General features: G+C 45.6%; 1 protein-coding gene across 1 annotated transcript; it reads left to right on the forward strand.

The window, feature by feature from the left end:
- The first annotated feature begins 18,534 nt into the window (after positions 1–18,534).
- Positions 18,535–19,113, forward strand: SMIM32 (small integral membrane protein 32). The gene has a single exon (XM_060238328.1). It carries the CDS (start codon positions 18,614–18,616, stop codon positions 18,965–18,967), a length of 354 nt encoding a protein of 117 aa, XP_060094311.1. The 5' UTR covers positions 18,535–18,613; the 3' UTR covers positions 18,968–19,113.
- Positions 19,114–19,420: the final 307 nt, after the last annotated feature.

Raw genomic sequence — 19,420 nt, forward strand, 5'->3', positions numbered from 1 at the left:
TGTTCCATCCAAAGATGTTCCATCCAAAGTATCAGTTAGGTGTTATAGGCCTGCCGGAAGAGGGCTGTCTTGCAGGCCCTGCGGAACTGCCCTAAGTCCCGCAGGGCCCGCACCTCCTCCGGCAGCTGGTTCCGGCATTCTCTTCAAATAGCTTGATTAAGAAATCACTGACTGGCTATATTTTCCGACCCTTCGCTATAGATGGAAAAACTCTGTAAAGTGCCAGAGGAACAGAGAAAGGAAAGCAGAAGCAGCACAGTAGGTATGAATTGTTTTATGATGTGATCTTATGAATTTTATGAATTTAATTGTTTGATGATGTGATTTTAATTATTTATTGTGTTGTAATCCGCCCTGAGCCGGACCTGGGAAAGGTCGGACTAGAAATCAGCATAAATAAATGAATGAATGAATGAATGAATTAATTAATTAATTAAGCCTCTGGCCATGGAACGCTTGCAGATAGACAGGGCTTTTTTTGTAGCAGAAACTCCTTTGCATATTAGGCCACACCTCCCTGATGTAGCCAATCCTCCAAGAGCTTACAGTAGGCCCTGTAAGAAGAGCCCTATGAGCTCTTGGAGGATTGGCTACATCAGGTGGGTGTAGCCTAATATGCAAAGGAGTTCCTGCTTCTAAATAAAGCCCTGCAGATAGGTATGCGGGCACCTCAGCTATTTCACTAGGTATTTTTTGTTTTAAATTGTAGAACCGTCTTTTCCATTATGGTGTCTGACTGACACATCAAACAGGTTGTGGCCTCCTGTGGTGGTGCCACAAACAGAGGATCAACCTAGAAGAACAGCAGGGCTTGCAGGGACAAAGGAAGAGAAGGACAGCGCAAGACCATCAAAAGCTCATCTGGCCAAGCTGCTGCTGCTATCAAAGCAAGAGGCAGGAAGGCTTACAGCCTCGTTGCCAATCTACAGAGCAACAAGCAAAATAAAAACGCTAGCTCACTGGCATTTCCAGATGGTATCTGCCCAGTTCCTGACTAGGCAGTACCATGGAGAATTTGTAACATGGAGAATCAGAACAGGTGAGTACCTTTTCTCCCAGCACACTCCAGCAATCCAACACACTGTGGACAACGCAGCCTATGCAAACCAGCAGAGGGCCAGTGTATTTATCCCACCCTGTGCCCTATGGACCGGACACTGGCTGAAGCAGTGCCACTAGTCCACTGAAAGGCAGCAGTTGGGACACACACTCAGAAGACACAATGCAAGCCACCTTGGTGGTCCTAAAGAAGGCGGAAAGGTGGGGTATCATTTTTTAAGATAAAAACATAAATAAAAACCACACTGGAATAAAATTCAGCACACAAAAAAAATTGAAAGAAATCTCTCCAAAATTTAACCAGATTTAAAAATATAAAACCGAAATAAAATTGCATTTTTAAATATAAAAGATATTCTAAAACCAGGGATTTTGGGGTAGCAGGAACTCCTTTGCATATTAGGCTACACCTCCCTGATGTAGCCAATCCTCCTGGAGCTTACAATAGGTCCTCTACGAAGAGCCCTGTAAGCTCTTTGAGGATTGGCTACATCAGGGGTGTGTGGCCTAATATGCAAAGGAGCTCCTGCTACACACAAAAAAAGCCCTTTCCAAAACAAACAAACAAACAGCCCCTGACCTGGATAGCTCAGACAAGCTTGCTCTCGTCAGATCTCAGAAGCTATGCAGGGTCGACTCTGGCAAGTACTTAGATGGGAGACTCCTTGGAATACCAGAGCCGGGAGGCAGGGGCAGGCTTTATTCAGCCACCTCTCTGAATATCCTCCAGGCTCCCAGTAGGAGTCATTTACCAGAGATTGCCAATCCATGACTTCCAGATGCAGACACACACGCAATACAGAAATACAGAAACTGCCCCCCCCCCCATAAATAGATAAATAAAACAGAAAATCTTAAGCTTTTATTGACAGATTCAATCATGGTAAGTATCAATATGTTTACCCCCTTTTAAAAAATCCATCTAGCATCCCTTATTATTGAAATCAGAATGCAAATTAGAATTGAAGTGTGACGTGGCTTGTTTATCAGCTGCAGGACCACAGATTAAAGGGAACAGGCGGTTCTCTTCCATCAAAACTGAATTTGTGACCCTGACCAAGAAGAAGGCATCTGGTAGACACCACAGGAATTAAGAAGACATCTGACTATACCTGGAGAGGGTGGAGCTACTGGCTTCATTCAAGAAGGACCAGACTGTCAGTTGTCCATCCTATAGGGGGTAGGCCAACTTCTGCTTGGACCAGGGGCTGTTGCTCAGTGACTGAGCATCTGCCCTGAATGCAGAAAGTCCCAGGTTCCATCCCCAGCATCTCCAGTTAAAAGGCCCAGACAGTAGGTGATGTGAAAGACTCTGCCTGAGACTCTAGACAGCTGCTGTGAGACTGAGTAGACAAGACTGGCCTTGATGGACCAAGGGGGTCTGATTCAGTAGAAGGTAGCAGCATCTCATCTCTTCAGGCCACAGGCAAGGCGGCCCCGGAATCTTCAAGGCTGGTTCTTAGAAACCAAGCAATGGATGGAAGGAGAAGGAGAAGGAGAAGAAGAAGAAGAAGAAAAAGAAGAAGAGCTTGAAGAAGCCACAGGCAATAGTGTGACAGTTTCTGGTCTTTGCTCACATGCTCAGGGTAGCACTGACCGCCATTTTCTGGGGTCGGGAAGGAATTTTCCTCCAGGGCAGATTGGCCAAGGCTCCTGGAGGTTTTTCGCCTTCCTCTGAGCATCGATCAGGGACCACCCGATAGGCGGCTGGGTTAAGGAATACCCATGAAATCGGTCTGATACGATAATAAAGACATTTACAGAATTGAACTAAATAGGGCCCCTTCACAAAATTAATAAAAAGCCTCAATATAAAACCTTTTTTTTGCCTGTGTGTTGTTTGCTGACCTAGTAAGTAGAAGGGTGACATCTTCCTCACTGGGTTTGTACAGTTTGGCAAGTCTCTCCAACATCTGTTCTCACAGGAAAAGCAGGACATATTTTCAGTTCCCTGTGCCCCCTTGCCGCTGCCATTTTGTTCTTCATGGGGCTACAAAATCAGAAATAAATCTACCTGAGGGCAGGGGGGAGACAGTGTGGCAAAGGCTGAGGGGGAAGCCACCTCACCTCTATTCATCCATCTTTTCTACCCCTTCTCCAGTCCTATTGAGTTGGAAATCTGTCTCTCATGAAGTAATGTTATGGTCCCACCCTGGGTCAAGAATACAGCAGGGGGCTTTCACACTAGAGCTGGGTGAGGACTAGGGTAGTCAGGCCACTGTTGGGAGATGGGGGGGTAGGGTTGCCAGATCCAGATCGAGAAGCTCCTGGAGATTTGGGGATGGAGCCTGGGGAGGACAGGGGACTCAGTGGGGCACAACGTCACAAAGTCCACCCTCCAAAGCGTCCATTTGCTCTAGGGGAACTGACCTCTGGAGAATCCCCGGGTCCCACTGGAGGCTGGCACTAGAGGCCACTAGATCAGGAAATAGGACTTCCACTACCTTGGCTACTCTCAGTTCCTGCAGAACGCCTTGAGTAACACAAGCCATATTTTTAGGGTTGCCTGCTCTGTGTTGGAAAATACCTGGAGATTTTGAGGCTGGAGACTAAAGAGGGTGGAGTTTGGGGAGGGGAGGGACTTCAATGGGGCATTCTTTGCATTCCTAATGCTGAGTCACTCCAGTCCAACCCCATTGTGAACTCAAACCAGAATAACTTTGCCTAGAATTGCCCTATCAGCTGTGCAAGCCCTAACAGACAGATAATTTGCAATCACTAAGGGGGGGCTTAGATGTGCATCTCTTGTCCATGCAGCTTCCTCCCTTGCCTTATATCACAGGTCCCCAACCTTTTCCAGTTTGCAGGTACTGTTAGAATTTTGATTGCTCCACCCCTGAGATGGCTGCTGCAGGAGGCGGGTCAAAATCCAAAATGGCTGCCAGAGGAGGTGGAACCAAATGCAGTGCCTGCCTCCTTACTTTGCAAAAGAATTGCATTGGCAACCTCACTGAACACATGGAAAGAAAGGAGAAAAGCCTGAAGGGGGGCAATGGATCCACACACAGCCTCCTAATTTTCTAGTGGCTGCGACTGCTATTACAGCAAAACCCTTCCATTGGAATGAGGGCAGCTAGTAACAAGCCCTTTCTGTAATCTCCCCTTTTGCCTGTTGGTTCCCAGGTTAGAGTACCCATTCAGGAACCCATTCTCAGGTCCATTCAGCAGAGACAAGCTGGCTCAAAACATTAGCCATTTGTTTGCAAGGCGAGAACTCCAACAACCAGCAACTTCAACTAACATACAAAACTGGACAATTGAAAAGAACTCCACCCCATAGGACCAAACTAAATCACACAGATATCAGGGAAGAAGCAGACTGTTCCATTACATACAAACATATAACAGAGGTGGCCAAACTTGCGTAACGTAAGAGCCACATAGAATAAACACCAGATGTTTGAGAGCTAGGAAGGAAGGGAGGGAGGGAGGAAGGGAGGGAGGGAGGGAGGGAGGGAGGGAGGAAGGGAGGAAGGAAGGAAGGAAGGAAGGAAGGAAGGAAGGAAGGAAGGAAGGAAGGAAGGAAGGAAGGAAGGAAGGAAGGAAGGAAGGAAGGAAGGAAGGAAGGAAGGAAGGAAGGAAGGAAGGAAGGAAGATGGGGAGGGAGAAGTGGAAAGGAAGTAACTTTAAATGCATTCTCCAAGCTGGTGGCTGGCTTGGCAAAGTGATTCAAAGAGACAAATGCTTTCCCTAAGCCAGCCGGTGGGGCAGTGGAGGCTCTGAGAGCCACACAATATATGTGAAAGAGCCACATGGGGCTCCTGAGCTGCAGTTTGGCCACCCCTGATATATACAATAAATATACCACACTTTCTTGCAGTGGCCCTCCCCGCTTTGTGCAAAACTTGAGAAGGGAGGTGCCCCGAAGCACCAGGCTGGAGAACCCTGCCCTGGAGCCTGTTCTGAGAAACAGCTTTAACAGGGGGGTAACATTTTTTGTGTGTAGGTAGCAGAAAAAGGAAAGAGCTCTGGCCTGGTCTGACTTGAGTTCTGCCAAGGAAAAAAAGGATGCAAGGAAGAGAGGTTGTCAGAGGCCAATAGCTCAAACTCTGCACCGAGGAGCTGAGGTGGACATTTTCATTGCCCAGATCTGTTGGCGCCTTCAGCTTCTTTCTCGGCAACTGACCCTTTCCAAAACGTTGCCTCCTGCCCCGCAGAACGCTGATAAATGTGCTTTCCTTCCCTTTTGCCTTCTCCTTGGGCATGCGGCTTGGCTGGCTGGCTTGAGCGGTCTGGATTAATTTGTTCTGCTGGCACTTTCTGCAGCATACCTACTTATTGTACTGGATTATATAAACTGGTCAGGGATGCTGGCATGGATTGTGAATGGGACAGGGAGTCTAGCTTGATGACTGTTTGGGCCTTTCCAACTCTCTGAGTCGACAGATTATTCCCTGTCATTTTAATAAGATGAGGCACGAAGCTATAAGAGTTCCCATTCTGGTTCCACGGGGCTGCCTCTGGCATTTGCTTCTTCTTGATGCTTGCAGTAATTTAGGAAGGACACTCAACCTACAGGCAAAAGCTTTGCCTATGAGACTGCCAACATTTTCCCCTGGCTTTCCTCCCACACCTTTTACAGCAGCCCTGAGTCTTAGAAATTTAACAAGTTTTAACCCCAGCAGGAAAAGGCAAGGAAAGCAATATATGCTTAATAGTCAGTGCGATGTAATAGTTCAGGTGTGTGTGTGTGTGTGGGAGGGGGGTGTCTCCAATCTCATTGGGCCTGTGGACACTTTTGGAGAACAGACAGTGGGCACCACCACAAAATGCCAGGGCCAATCAGGTTCCAAGCTAAGTGTTCTACATTGGGAGTGGCTCACTGGCAAAGCATCTGCTTGACGTAGAGAAGGTCCCCGTTTCAATCCCTGGCATATTCAGTTAAAAAGGACCAGGCAGGAGGTGACGTGAAAGACCTGTGCCTGAGAACTTGAAGAGTCACTGCCAGACAGTATTGACTCAGGGCTTTTGTGGTAGGAAATACATTTGCATATTAGGCCACACACCCCTGATGTCACCATTGTTTCACACAGGGGTTTTTGTAGAAAAAGCCCAGCAGGAACTCAATAGCATATTAAGCTACACCTGCTGCCACCAAGCCAGCTGGAACTGCATTCCTGTGCACTCCTGCTCAAAAAAAGCCCTGCATGAACCAATGGTGTGATTCAGTATAAAGCAGTTTCACGTATTCAGGTGTGTCCTATGATGGAGGCAACCATTTCCGAATGGGTCAAGCATGGAAGTCATGCCTCCAGAGGCTATCTGGATCACTTCCCACTATGCTGCAGTGGAGGAAAGCCAGGAATGGCTCTGATCAGAATTCTTTCACCTTTTTGATGCTGATGGACCATCATGCATCAAAATGGTTGACCCTGATCCAAAAGAAAATTACATCCATAGGAATTTCCTTGGATGCATTTTATCTATCCTCTGCTTCTGCGGTATTCAATCCATCAAACGTAGACTACTAGATATCCAGTTGCAACGTCTGACTGAGGCAGCTCGGAAATCTTGCTCTCCAAGTCACCTGGGTTTATCCCAGACTCCTGGGCTTCTAGTTCCCTATTTCCTCTTTTTAACTGATCCTCACCAAAGAAGAGCACTCATGCTGGCTAGATTCAATGCATTACCATCAGCCATCCTCTTCGGAAGATACCACAGAATCCCCCACAATCTTAGACGATGCCCTTGGGGCACTCAATGGCTGCATTCAGATGGGAGTTTTGGCCTGACACAGCCACCCCTGCCCCTGGATTTAAAAGGTGCATTTATACACTTCTGGGCCTCAAATCACAAGCATACCCACCTCATCTTCCCATGGCTCTACTCCACCTCAAAAGGCCACTGGCTACTTCCTGGTGGCAAACTGCTGAAGTGCCTGCATGAAGTGTTTCCGGGCCATCTGAACAGTCAGGGCATACCATGCAAGTACCTTTCAAGCACATGAGTGATGTGGCCACTCCTCTGGGGCACATGCAGCCCATGTAGGCTTCCCAACCCTCCCGCTCTGGCGGGAGTCCCCTGGGTTTGCAGCCTCATCTCCCGATCTTCAAGAAGTGAGAAGCGGGGGGTGGGGGGTGGAGGGGGGGGAGAACATACCTGTAGGCTTCATTATAGAGCTCCTGAGCCGTTTGTAAAATGTCTGCCGCTTTAAGGCTGGGCAGGGAGCAGGAAGGGCTTGGGAGAACAGCCCCGCCCTTTCTTTTGCTTTCACTTTCACAGCAAGAGTTCTCCGGAAGAAGATCTGGTAAGTGTGTGTGTGTGAGAGAGAGAGGGGGAGGGGGCAGGGGATTCCCTGGTTTAGAGGCCCTCCCCCCCTTTAGAAAGCGTGGGGGGGGGAGGGAAATGTCTACTGGGCATTCTATTATTCCCTATGGAGAACGATTCCCATAGGGAATAATAGGGAATTCATCCGTTGGTATTGGGGGCTCTGGGGGGGCTATTTTTTGAGGTAGAGGCACCAAATTTTTAGTATAACATCTAGTGCCTCTCCCCAAAATACCCCCCAAGTTTCAAAACGATTGGACCAGAGGGTCCAATTCTATGAGCCCCAAAAGATGGTGCCCCTATACTTCATTATTGCCTATGGAAGAAAGGAATTTTAAAAGGTGTGCTGTCCCTTTAAATGTGATGGCCAGAACTCCCTTGGAGTTCAATTATGCTTGTCACATCCTTGTTCTTGGCTCCACCCCCAATGTCTCCTGGCTCCACCCCCAAAGTCTCCTGGCTCCACCCCCAAAGTCCCCAGATTTTTCTTTAATTGGGCTTGGCAACCCTAAGCCCATGCCTCTTTCAGGAGCTGGGCGTACACCATTTGCTCATGCTGAGGCACCTCAAACTGTGCCAGTTTTTTTTAAAGCCATTTTTTTTAAAAAAAAAATGATAATACATAATTATGACAGAGAAGCTTACGATAGCCATATGTGGGATGAGCGCAAACCATCTTTTTGGAAACGGCTTTCTATCCCAGCTTTGTCACAGTTTTAAAAACTTTTTTCAAGCAGCCGTAAAAATATAAGTGATAGTCGCAGGCTGAGTCAGACCACTATTTCAGCAGAGTCTGTGAGAAGGGGATGGGTGCGCCTTAACTGAGTCCACCTGAGGCTGTAAGCCAATCACCATGATCTAGTCTACGGGTAACAGCTCTGAAAATTTATCTTCTGGCAACCTAGGGTTGCCAGCTCTGTGTTGGGAAATACCTGAACATTTTGGGGGGTGAAGCCTGAGGTGGCAGGATTTGGGGAGGGGAGGGACTTCAATGGGGTATAATACCATATAGTATATCTTTTCAAATGACCATTTTCTCCAGGTGAATTGATCTCTACCACCTCAAGATCAGTTGTAATCCCAAAAGATCTCCAGCCACCACCTGAAGATTGGTAACCTTACCTACCCCAAGATTTTTTAATGGTAGATGCTTGGGGTTATACCCTAGAATTGACACCTGTGAAACACCAGGACAGCCACAGAATTATAGCACCTTTTCTAACACCACTTGCTTTCTTATAAAGCCTTTTCTTAAAATGATAGTCACAGGCCTGTGGTTCAGTAGCACCTCTAACTGAAGCTTATCCCTTCCCTTATAATCATGATAAGAAGTCCCTCTCACTGCTAAGTCAACTTAGCTTGCTTGGGCTTGGCTTGCACGTGACACTGTCTCTAAGTTCAAAAAGCACGGGGTGTGCATTTATATGTCACACCGCAGCTGATAAACATGGTGCCCAGTGTTGTCTTTAATTGCAAATTTACATGAGAATACAAAAGCAGGCTTAAATCAACAGCTATTTGAAATACGGAGCCAACAACAGGCAGTTGGGTCTCCAGGGGCCTTTACATGACTATGTTCGGTTACTGTTTGTATGCATTCATTGTTCTGTTCAGTTCCCCACTCAGCTATTAAGAAGAAGAAGAAGATATTGGATTTATATCCCGCCCTCCACTCCGAAGAGTCTCAGAGCGGCTCACAATCTCCTTTACCTTCCTCCCCCACAACAGACACCCTGTGAGGTGGGTGGGGCTAAGAGAGCTCTTACAGCAGCTGCCCTTTCAAGGACAACCTCTGCCAGGGCTACGGCTGACCCAAGGCCATTCCAGCAGGTGCAAGTGGAGGAGTGGGGAATCAAACCCGGTTCTCCCAGATAAGAGTCCACACACTTAACCACTACACCAAACTGGCTCTGCACTGCACTGATACTTTCAAACAGTGTATTTTCCCCACTGCAAAACCACATACTGGATGGTAAGTGAGTGCCTTCATTCATTTCAATGTGGTAGCTTTCCTAGCATTTTTATGAATTGGCAACAGAGTAGCAGCTTCATCTTACCCAGCCATGAATTACTATATCCTGTTCCTGAATGAATAGAGAGATCCCTTGTGACCACTAAAGAAATGAGGAGTGCATATTTTGACAAGCCAATTTTTATCTATATTGTGCTGTGCTGTTCATTTCCCTGAACTGTAGGATGCTCTAGGGCAGCTCTGTAGGGTTAATTTCCTTGCCAGGAAAGAGTTCTGGAGGCTTAAGGAGATCTTGTCAGATTCTGCACTAACAAATATACAACTAAGGACATGGATACCTAAAAGCAAAATCTCCTATGCGCATCTCCTTAACTTCATTGCTAGCCTGAACCCTCTGAGCAAATTTTATAGCAATCACCAAGTCCGATTTGTCAGGCTGTGTACAAACATGCCTTTTGGCCCCTCCTCTTTTTCACAGGCATATCACTGGTTTCAGAGCCCATTCCGGTATGCTGACTGCTGGCTGACCATTGGCAATTCTAATCTTTTCCTTGGGCACCCACCACGGAAGCCTCTTGCCATGTCCCCAGTTGAACCCAGCAGGGAGCTTTCAGCAGTAGTATCATAATGCCAAGAGTGCAGATAAGAGCGGAGAAAGATCAGTTCTCTTGTAGAAAATTGATGCTTTGGAGGGTGGACTCTGTGGCATTGTACCTCACTGTGGTCCTTGTCCTCCCCAGGCCCCCATCCCCAAATCCCTAGGTGTTTCCCAACCTGAATCTGACAACCCTACTCCCCATCCCCCAACAATGGCCAGGGGGGACCTGGCAGCCCTATCTGGTCATGGAGCAGCTCCAACCCACATAGCTCATTATGCTCCCCCCCACTCTATAAAAGCTTGTGCTAGAATTAAAAGCTTGTTTACATATAAAGTTCTGCAAAACTCCTATATATTGTTGCTACAGAAGACTAACTTAGCTGCCTGGCAATTTGGTGTGTGTCTCAAATAACACATGGACACTTGAAGCTGCCCTGGGGGGAAAGTATAGATGACTGGGGAAGGCAATGGCAAACCACCCTGTAAAAAGTCTGCCGTGAAAACGTGAAAGCAACGTCACCCCAGAGTCGGAAACAACTGGTTGCTTGCACAGGGGACCTTTCCTTTTCCTGTGTCCTGGCAGGGGAGAAGCCACAGGCTGAAAGCTTGATCCAAACTGGACACTGGGTCTGTATTTCATATCTTTTCTGTAAATATCTGGGGTTTAAAAAATTGATTCTGAAGGATGTGCCAGAACAAAAAATAAAATGAGAATCATGGCAATCCTGTAGAGATGACTTATTTACAAGAAGGTGGTCATGAATACCATTACCAGTTTTGAAAACCGCCCCCTATGTCAATTTTCTTACTCCTTTTTAACAAAGCCTTATTCATTTGAAGGGGAAGAGTGCAGTTTTAAAGTGCCCAGGGACCCTGGTGATGCTCAAAACCACACATTGGCCTTCTCATGTTTTTACAAAGAAATCCACTAATGCATTAATATTAAGCAAAAGAATAACAAGGACTTTCCCCTCTCCCATGCCCTTAAACTGATGCCATATAATTTCTTTTTAAATTAAAAGATGGATTCTTTTTCATTAAGATACTATTTGCGGTCAATTAGGCTTTCTTAAATTAAATCTGGATTTATTGGCTTTAGCCCAAAATATGTCCAGCGTACTTATTGCTCATAGATCATAAGCGGCTGAATGCTAAGAGTGTGTCAGCAAGCAATTAATATGCTTGCGTATTTCATGTGAACGACTTAGTTGTAAATCATCACCATAAGGTTTTTTTTATTCCAGAAAGGTGCCAGGCAGCTGTACCACATTGATTAAAAAAACACTGAGGGTGAGGTCAGATGTTCATAAAATCCCGCTGCGAGCATGAGTGGAGTCCGGAAGCATGTCGGATTTTAAGCGGTTGTCCAAACGTCAGCATCTGCGAATGGTGGTTAGCTCATTCAAGTCCCGCATTGAAACGACTGGGGCGCGGACTAATTTAATACTGCTTTAAATCAGGAACAAAATCCTTCTGACGGTTCCTGAGCGGAGTTTCTCTGTTTGAACGCTCCATCGTTGGCGACTCATCGGAAGCGCACCACCGCTTCCCTCCCAAAGCCCCTGCAAGTGATATCGCTGCGCCAGTGAATGAGCAAGCGAATGTTGGCTCGATAAATCGTTTACCTGCCCTTATATCCGGAAACAAAAATCACTTTTGAAAGTAGATGTGAACTAGATGTGAACTGATTTGAATTCCTGGGTTCTTTTCTGCACGCATAGTGCTCGTGCTGGAAAAGTAGTGCCAACGGACTAGCAAAACTTTAGTGATCTGACCCATTTAAAAGCGACGCACTGCAGATAGCGGGCATCACTGTGCCTGCACTAATGCAGATTGATGTCCCATGAAACGAGGTCTAGTAGAGCAATCTGATCGACCAGCGACGGGACCCACATTGGATAGAACGGGAGCCTGGCTGTTGTCTGATCGGAAAATTGGTTGTGCGGATTATAATACAGGCATGTTGCAGATGGATTTAATGGTGAGTGTGACTGCACCCCGACCTAGACTGAATATATCAAATTTGTACAATTATTAGGTTATACTGGCCTGATGCTGTAATAAACCTACCTACCTACTAATTATTAGGCAACAGAAAAACTGGGGAGCCAATAATTAAATTCTGCGCTAGTGATGGGGAGAATAAGTAACTTGTTATATACACAACAGAATTCCTCTTGGCATGATTGTAGGAGATTTGCTTATAACAGCATTTCAGTATTATGTATTGTCACGGATTTGAGAAGGGGAGATGGATGACTTGCTAATTGGTGACTCTAACACCCTTTGATGGTACTTAATTAGTGCCGTCGACAGAGGCGAAGAGCTTGGTGGTATTCCTGGATGCCACCCTATCTATGGAGGCCCAGGTTGCCACCACTGCAAGGGTTGCCTTTTTCCATCTGATACAAGCCCGGTAGTTGGTCCCCTACCTTATACTCTGTTATTTAGCCACAGTGATTCATGCAATGGTCACCTCCAGATTAGACTATTGTAGGGGTGGCCAACGGTAGCTCTCCAGATGTTTTTTGCCTACAACTCCTATCAGCCCCAGCCAGTACGGCCAGTGGCTGGGGCTGATGGGAGTTGTAGGCAACAAACATCTGGAGAGCTACCGTTGGCCACCCCTGGACTATTGTAACTCTCTCTACATGGGGCTGGCCTTGACTCTGCTCTGGAAATTCCAGCGGGTGCAGAACGCAACAGCCTGGTTATTAGCATTGAGGCCTATACGGGTGCGAATGCATCCAGTACTGCACAAACTGCACTGGCTTCCTATCGAGTACCAGATCCATTTCAAGGTGTTGGTTCTCACCTTTAAGGCCGTTACAGCCTGGGCCTGAATATCTTCGGAACCGCCCCTCCCCATATGAGTCCCTCTGGGCTTTGAGATCATCCATACAACATCTTCTCACAATCCCTAGTCCTAAGGACGCCTGATTGGCCTCAACAAGGGCCAGGGCCTTTTCAGTCTGGGCCTCTACCTGGTGGAATGAACTCCCATTGAAGATCTGGGCCCTGTAGGACTTATCCAAGTTTTGCTGGGCCTGTAAGACAGAGCTCTTTTAATTGATCTAACCGTGTCCTCTGAAACCTTCACTTCCCCCAGCACCTTACTATCTATGTACTTAAGCCATGACAAGTGGTCAAATTACAGTCTTAAGCAGTGCCAATTATCTGAAGTTGGACCAAAGCTGTGTCAATTAGCTGAAGCTGTACCAGCTGTTTGAACTGTGAGCGCAGGCTGTGCCGATCGTCTGAGTTATGGTCTTTCTGATTTAATTTATGTGTATTATATTTATGAGATAATTTAACTTTGCTATGCTTAATTTTGGTATGCCTTATCTATTATTGTTGTAGTGTTTTTGATGTTGTAAGCCGCCCTGAGTCTGCTTTGCAGGATAGGGCAGGCTATAAATCGCAAATTAAATTAAATTAAACATTGCAATGTGCAACAGCTATAGCCTTCTAAGTCCATTGGACTTAGCAGAGTGTAACTCTGGTGAGGATTGCACTGTAAGAGGCAATACTTCTCTTCAGTTTACCACTGGTAATGCATGAGGGAAAGCACATCTGGCAATTGAGTGTGCAGCACAAATGCAGCTCTTAAAGCATATCTCTTCATGCTTAGTGATAGAGCATGCAAAAGCTTTCAGTGTGAAGGAGTGCTGTGAAAGTTAATATCCACCTCAGGCTCATCCAGATTCCAGATGCCTATGTGCTGTAGCATCTAGCACAAAGCTAGAAAGAAATTGGGCATCCTGGGAAAAACCATACACAGGACATCCTCATGTGCACCAAATGGTACTTGAATGTCTGGTACTTGAAGAGGAACAATAGTGCTTGATTAGTTTGTCTGCTTTTCTATCCAAGTCAGGTTGGAAAACCCCTGCTTCTGATCACTGGGTGTTGGTGAATTCAGGGCAGACTTTACAGGACAAATTCTCATTAGAGGAGAAAATAACAGCACGTGGTATCTCTACAATAATATAAAAAGGCAGTCCCGGTAGCACCTGAGAAACTAACAAAATTTATTCCAGCATCAAATTTTGTGAGCCAGACCTCACTTCATCAGATGCATGAAGAAATGTATGCTTCACATACCTGATAAAGGGAGCTCAGATTCATGAAAGGTTATAAGTAATAAATCCATGTCATCTTCAAAGCACCACTGGGCTCTTGCTTGATTTTGCTACCCAGGGTTTTTTAAGTAGAAAAAGCCCAGCAGGAACTTATTTGCATATTAGGCCACACCCCTGACATACCATTGTTTCACACAGTGCTTTTTTGTAGAAAAAGCCCAGCATGAACTCACTTGCATATTAGGCCACACACCCTGACACCAAGCCAGCCAGCAGTGCGTTCCTGTGTGTTCCTGCTCAAAAAAGCCCTGTTGCTACCATAGATTATCACAATTATAAATAATGCACAATTTAATAACAATAACAGTATATAATAATATATAGTATCATAGCATATAGCATACAGTAATATATCATATATAGTATCATAATATATGATAATATAGGCTGTATAATAAAACATTTATTCACCAATGTTCAGACTGAGCAGTGATGCAGAAACAAATGCATAGGCAACATCAAATTCATAGCAGCATCAGTCCAGTTGTACAAACCCAAGCCTGCAGCTCTGGGGGAAAAAATTCTGCCAGCCCAACCAAAGCAAAAGCCAAGCCAAGCAAAATTTACTTTGGTTTATGAATGTGCACTGAGGTGTTTTCCAACCTGACTTGGATAGAAAAGCAGGCAAACTAATCAAGCACTATTGTTCCTCTTCAAGTACCAGACAATACAGAATGCGAAAAAGGTCAACTTCTAATTGTGAAGAAAAGCAACATAAATTGCATGGTCCACTTATGTTCCACAACAGTCAAGCACATTGGCAAGGGACCAGCAAGATCCAAAACAGCACACACATCTGAACCTGGAAACAACCAAGAGATATTTTTGACCTTCCAAATTAAAGCTGCCTAGAGAAGCTCCCAGTTCAATTAAACAGGAGTGTAGTTGCACCTTAAAGACAAAATATTTCATCCAATGCAAGAAGTGTTCATCCAAAGCAAATACATTTATGGTTAGGCAACAGAAATGGGTTGGGGTGGCGAGAAGTTAGAAGAAGAGGCTAGTGGTCCACTTTGAATTCCAGTGAGAGAGGTGGACTATAAATACTGGGGTTTTTTTTTAAAGGATAACAATATAAAATAAAAACCCGTGCACATGCAATAAGTTAATTCAGAGTGAGAGAGAACCACTTACATTTTTTGATAGATAGGCAGGTATGATTGACATAATTAAGGAAAATACAATGAGAACAGATTCGGCACAGCTGTCTAGAGACCATGTGATTAATTAAGATCTAAAAAGGGAGGTTCTTACCCCAGCCTTGAATTTCCTTGATTTCCTTACTCAGTTATAGCCAGGGGTCGTTTTGTAGAAAAATAGGTGGTGGAACTCATCCAGGGATTGTTATGCAGCTGCACCTACTATTCAATGGACAAGGTGGGAAGGAGGAGGTGGAACTGTTAGAAAGATTCAGGAGCTGCGCTCCTGGAAGCTCTCGCTGAATTCAAGGCCTGGTTATAGTTAACATCTTAGTATGAGCCACCCTTGGTCTTATGCCCCAAGCAAAACCATGAGGCTCAGCTCTTGTGGTCCAGTCCTGTAAATTGGCAGTTGGACTTAGATCTGTGTGAGACTTGAGTTCATCTCTGGTATGCTTTGTGCTGCATTGGTACATTTCTTTTTCAGTGCCACAAATAACACCGATTTACTGAAGTGTGGTAATACAGGTGTATGTGAATACAGTGGCAGTTCCAAAAATGGATGTCTGCCTGCAGACTTTATCACCTCCACCTGGCAGCCTAAAATACCCCCTGAAATCAGGGCCAGCCCTAGACTGTCTGACACCCTGTCTAACTTCTGCCTTCCCCCCCCCTCCCGGGTCCTTATAACATCACCGAGTAACATGGGGACTCCCAATTTGGTGCTCCCAGAAGGCAAGCACCCTAGGCAATCTCCTAGTTTGCCGAGTGGCAGGGCCAGCCCTGCCTGAAATGATGTTTGGTGAGTTGTTTGGAGACAGAGAAGCAAATCATAAAGCTCTGGGGGTTCCAAGAGGCAGGGTGACTTGCTTAGAAGGAGAGATAAGACTTTTTTGATTTGTTACACCTCAGACTGGCGAGTACACTGTGGTCTCACTTAAATTTATGGTAATCTACATTTCATATTCACATGCCTTTCTAAGTCAGTTTGAAATCTCAACTCAGCCATGCACTGTCCAATGTTCCCTCTAAACTGCAGAGTTTTGTGAGCAAAAATTCTACTTTGTGAGCTACTGGCATTAAAGTTATGAGTTACTGCATGAATTAGTGTGCTCTGGGGTAATTCTTCCTGAGTTAAGACAAAAATGTGTGAGCTGGGGGCTAAAAACCTGTGAGCTAGCTCACACTAACTCAGCTTAGAGGGAACACTGTAAGCAATGTTCCCTCTAAGCTGTGGAGTCTTGTGAGCAAAAATTCTATTTCACGAGCTACTGGCATTAAAATTGTGAGCTACTGCATAAATTAGTTTGCTCTGGGGTCATTTTTCCTGAGTAAAAACAAAAGTGTGTGAGCCAGAGCCTAAAAAACCATGAGCTAGCTCACACTAACTGAGAGCCAGTTTGGTGTAGTGGTTAAGTGTGCGGACTCTTATCTGGGAGAACTGGGTTTGATTCCCCACTCCTCCACTTGCAGCTGCTGGAATGGCCTTGGGTTAGCCCTAGCTCTCGTAGGAGTTGTCCTTGAAAGAACTCTAACAGCCCCACCCATCTCACAGGGTGTCTGTTGTGGGGGAAGAAGATAAAGGAGATTTTAAGCCACTCTGAGAGAAGGCGGGGTATAAATCTGTGGTCTTCTTCTTCATCTTCTTTGAGGGAACACTGGGACGGTCTGGGTGGCACCATCTCAGCCTTTCCTCTGTCAACAATGACACTGGCCTACTTTGCAGCACTGGCGTGAGGATTACTGATATAATTTGTGCAAAAATTTTCTAGTAGTTGTGGGTAAGCATTCTAAGAATGCTAAGCAACACTGAGAATTCGAGATTTGACAGGACAGAAGGGAAACTTTCAGGGAGGGGTTATTGACTAATTAAGGCTTCTTTCTCCATCTTTTTTCTTCTTGTTGTGGTGGACAGAAGGGCTTCATTGTGTTCCTGAAAATGCTTCTGCCTCCCCCAGTTGCATGAGAGAAGGTACAATATCCATTCATAGACGGCACTAATGTTTGCCAGCATGCTGAGGAGGAGAAAAGAAAAAAAATGTCTTTCTCTCTGCTTTGCCTTGTCAAGCTAACAAATGTTCCCCTGCTTCCCTCCCCCACACCACACATTCCTGATTTGCCAATTGCCTGATGTGTTCAAATAAAAAAGAATTAACGTTGTTTATCTGATGGATCCGAGGGAGAGATTGAGAAAGAGGCTGGCAAGGAGCCAGGGGCTAATCACAGGGTAAAAAGCAATTTGGTGAAATAGAATTAGCATCCTACTTGTCAGACTGCAGAGGGTGCTGGTGGGAGTCCACGGAGGGGGGCGGGGAGGAGACTTTTTTGTATACCCCGGAGAGATCCATTTTAATAACCAAAGTCTACGGAAAAGAGAAAAAATCTCTGATGCAATTCGATTGAGCTTTGTCTGGAGGTGTTATGCGTCTCCCCCCACCCCCCCAAAAGAAACTTTCTCAGTAATAAGCCGCGGCCCCCAGTCTAAAGGGTTTATCAGAAGGATCTTTTCCTTTTTAAACCTCAAGTGCCTGCGAGATATCACAGACTCCAGAAACATTTGGCACCGCCGTGTAGTTCGTCTACATTGGAGAGGAGTGACGCGGCTCAGCTTCTGTGGAAAGGAGAAAGTCACGTTCGGCATTGCTTGGGGCTAGAGAGGGCTGCTAGTCCCAGCCTCGCAGGAAGAGCGGAGGGGGACGAAAAGGCTTCCTTTCACCAGGCGGTGCGATGTTGCCGGTGCCTCCTACGAGGGAAAGCTCCGCGCTGTAGATGCGCTTGGAGTGTCTCATCCTCCCCAACGGTGGGACAGGACAGTCGTTGCCCAGGTCTCCAGTTGCCTGAAGAAGGACCAGAGGAGAGCGCAAGCCGACTCATGCTACCCGGAAGGAGCAGTGTCCTAGCTGCGAGGAAGAGTGACCCCGGGAAAGGAGATTCCACGCAGTGTCAAGGAAGAACCTATTTCTTTTGGTGGACGTGGATTTGTTGTTGCAAATAGGGGCATCACTCGGTGGGAAGCCATCTCAGATGCTATTGTGGTTTCTCTCCTAAGCAAGTGAGTGTAAGACTACAGCCCCTCTATTGAGGGTGGGGGTGGCATAACCCAGCAGTTTTTCTGAGATGATTGTCGGGTTCTGTTTGTCTCTGCATGTTGGGCTGTCCTCTGGCTGAAGTTATCAACTTCATGACCCTTTGGTTTCTCTGTGCAACTGGTCTGCAGGTGGTGTGCTGGAAAACCAAGACAGACTAGAGCCGACCAACCCAAAGGCTTAGACAATGAACTGATTACCGATTGAATCTTGTGGGTGGCTGCTACACTCGTCCTCCGGAGATGTTGGGAAGAAACATCTTCAGCTGTTTTCTGAGTTGGGGTGTGGTTTTTTCAGGCATATAGGAGAATTGATCCTCACCCCACAAAAGAATTCATTTGTGTACACTTATGAGTACCAACACAGAAATTTTAAACAGGACAATGTATGGGAAATTATCCAATTCAACCAATGCGACTGATCCTCACCTAATCATCCAGACCAATGCTCCTTATATAGGGAGCACCCAGAGACCGGTCAGCTCTTCTACTTTTTACATGTCCACAGCCAGGGTATTAAAAGAAGGTGAGATAAATAAGCCAGATCTGGTGACTTACATTGTTCTCTTTTTCTTCCTGCTCCTGGCTGTGATAATAATTGTACTTTTTATTAACTGCCAGCTGAAAAATTCTTTTTTTGCCGCACTACCTTATGACAGATCACTACGAGAAGCAAGGAGCCCCTGGAAGACACAGGCTGTGTAAACCTCAGAGTGAGAAAGAAAATGCCTGGTATAAGCTTTGGTATGATGCATCAGGGTATTATGAACACTCATACTTGTATAATAATAATCATGCTGTTTCTCTTTGTGACTGGTTGGATTCAACCATGTATAAATAACATGCTGCCTCCTAAAACCAAGAAAACATTCTCTGAAATACTCGGGAGACTTATTTACCGAGTAATGTTTGAGAAATAGTTACCAATAAAAGACTTCATATGGAATTACATGAATAAAACATTATCCCAATTCATTGATATATGTCTAAGGTAGGAGTGACATCATATCTAACAATTGCTCTTTAAAAGTACGGACACAAATTTTGGCAGCCAACTCCATTGCTATATAATGATGTTTGTGTTGACAAAAATATGTATTTACCTCTGGTGGCACTGCTACCTGTGCTTGTGAAATCATCATTAAAAATATTGTCTTG

Source organism: Heteronotia binoei, chromosome 5, assembly GCF_032191835.1.
Source record: "Heteronotia binoei isolate CCM8104 ecotype False Entrance Well chromosome 5, APGP_CSIRO_Hbin_v1, whole genome shotgun sequence".
Taxonomy (NCBI): Eukaryota; Metazoa; Chordata; class Lepidosauria; order Squamata; family Gekkonidae; genus Heteronotia; species Heteronotia binoei.

What these genes read in the sequence shown, in the direction of transcription:
- SMIM32 (XM_060238328.1), top strand. Translation starts at nt 18,614, where the DNA reads ATGAGTACCAACACAGAAATTTTAAACAGGACAATGTATGGGAAATTA.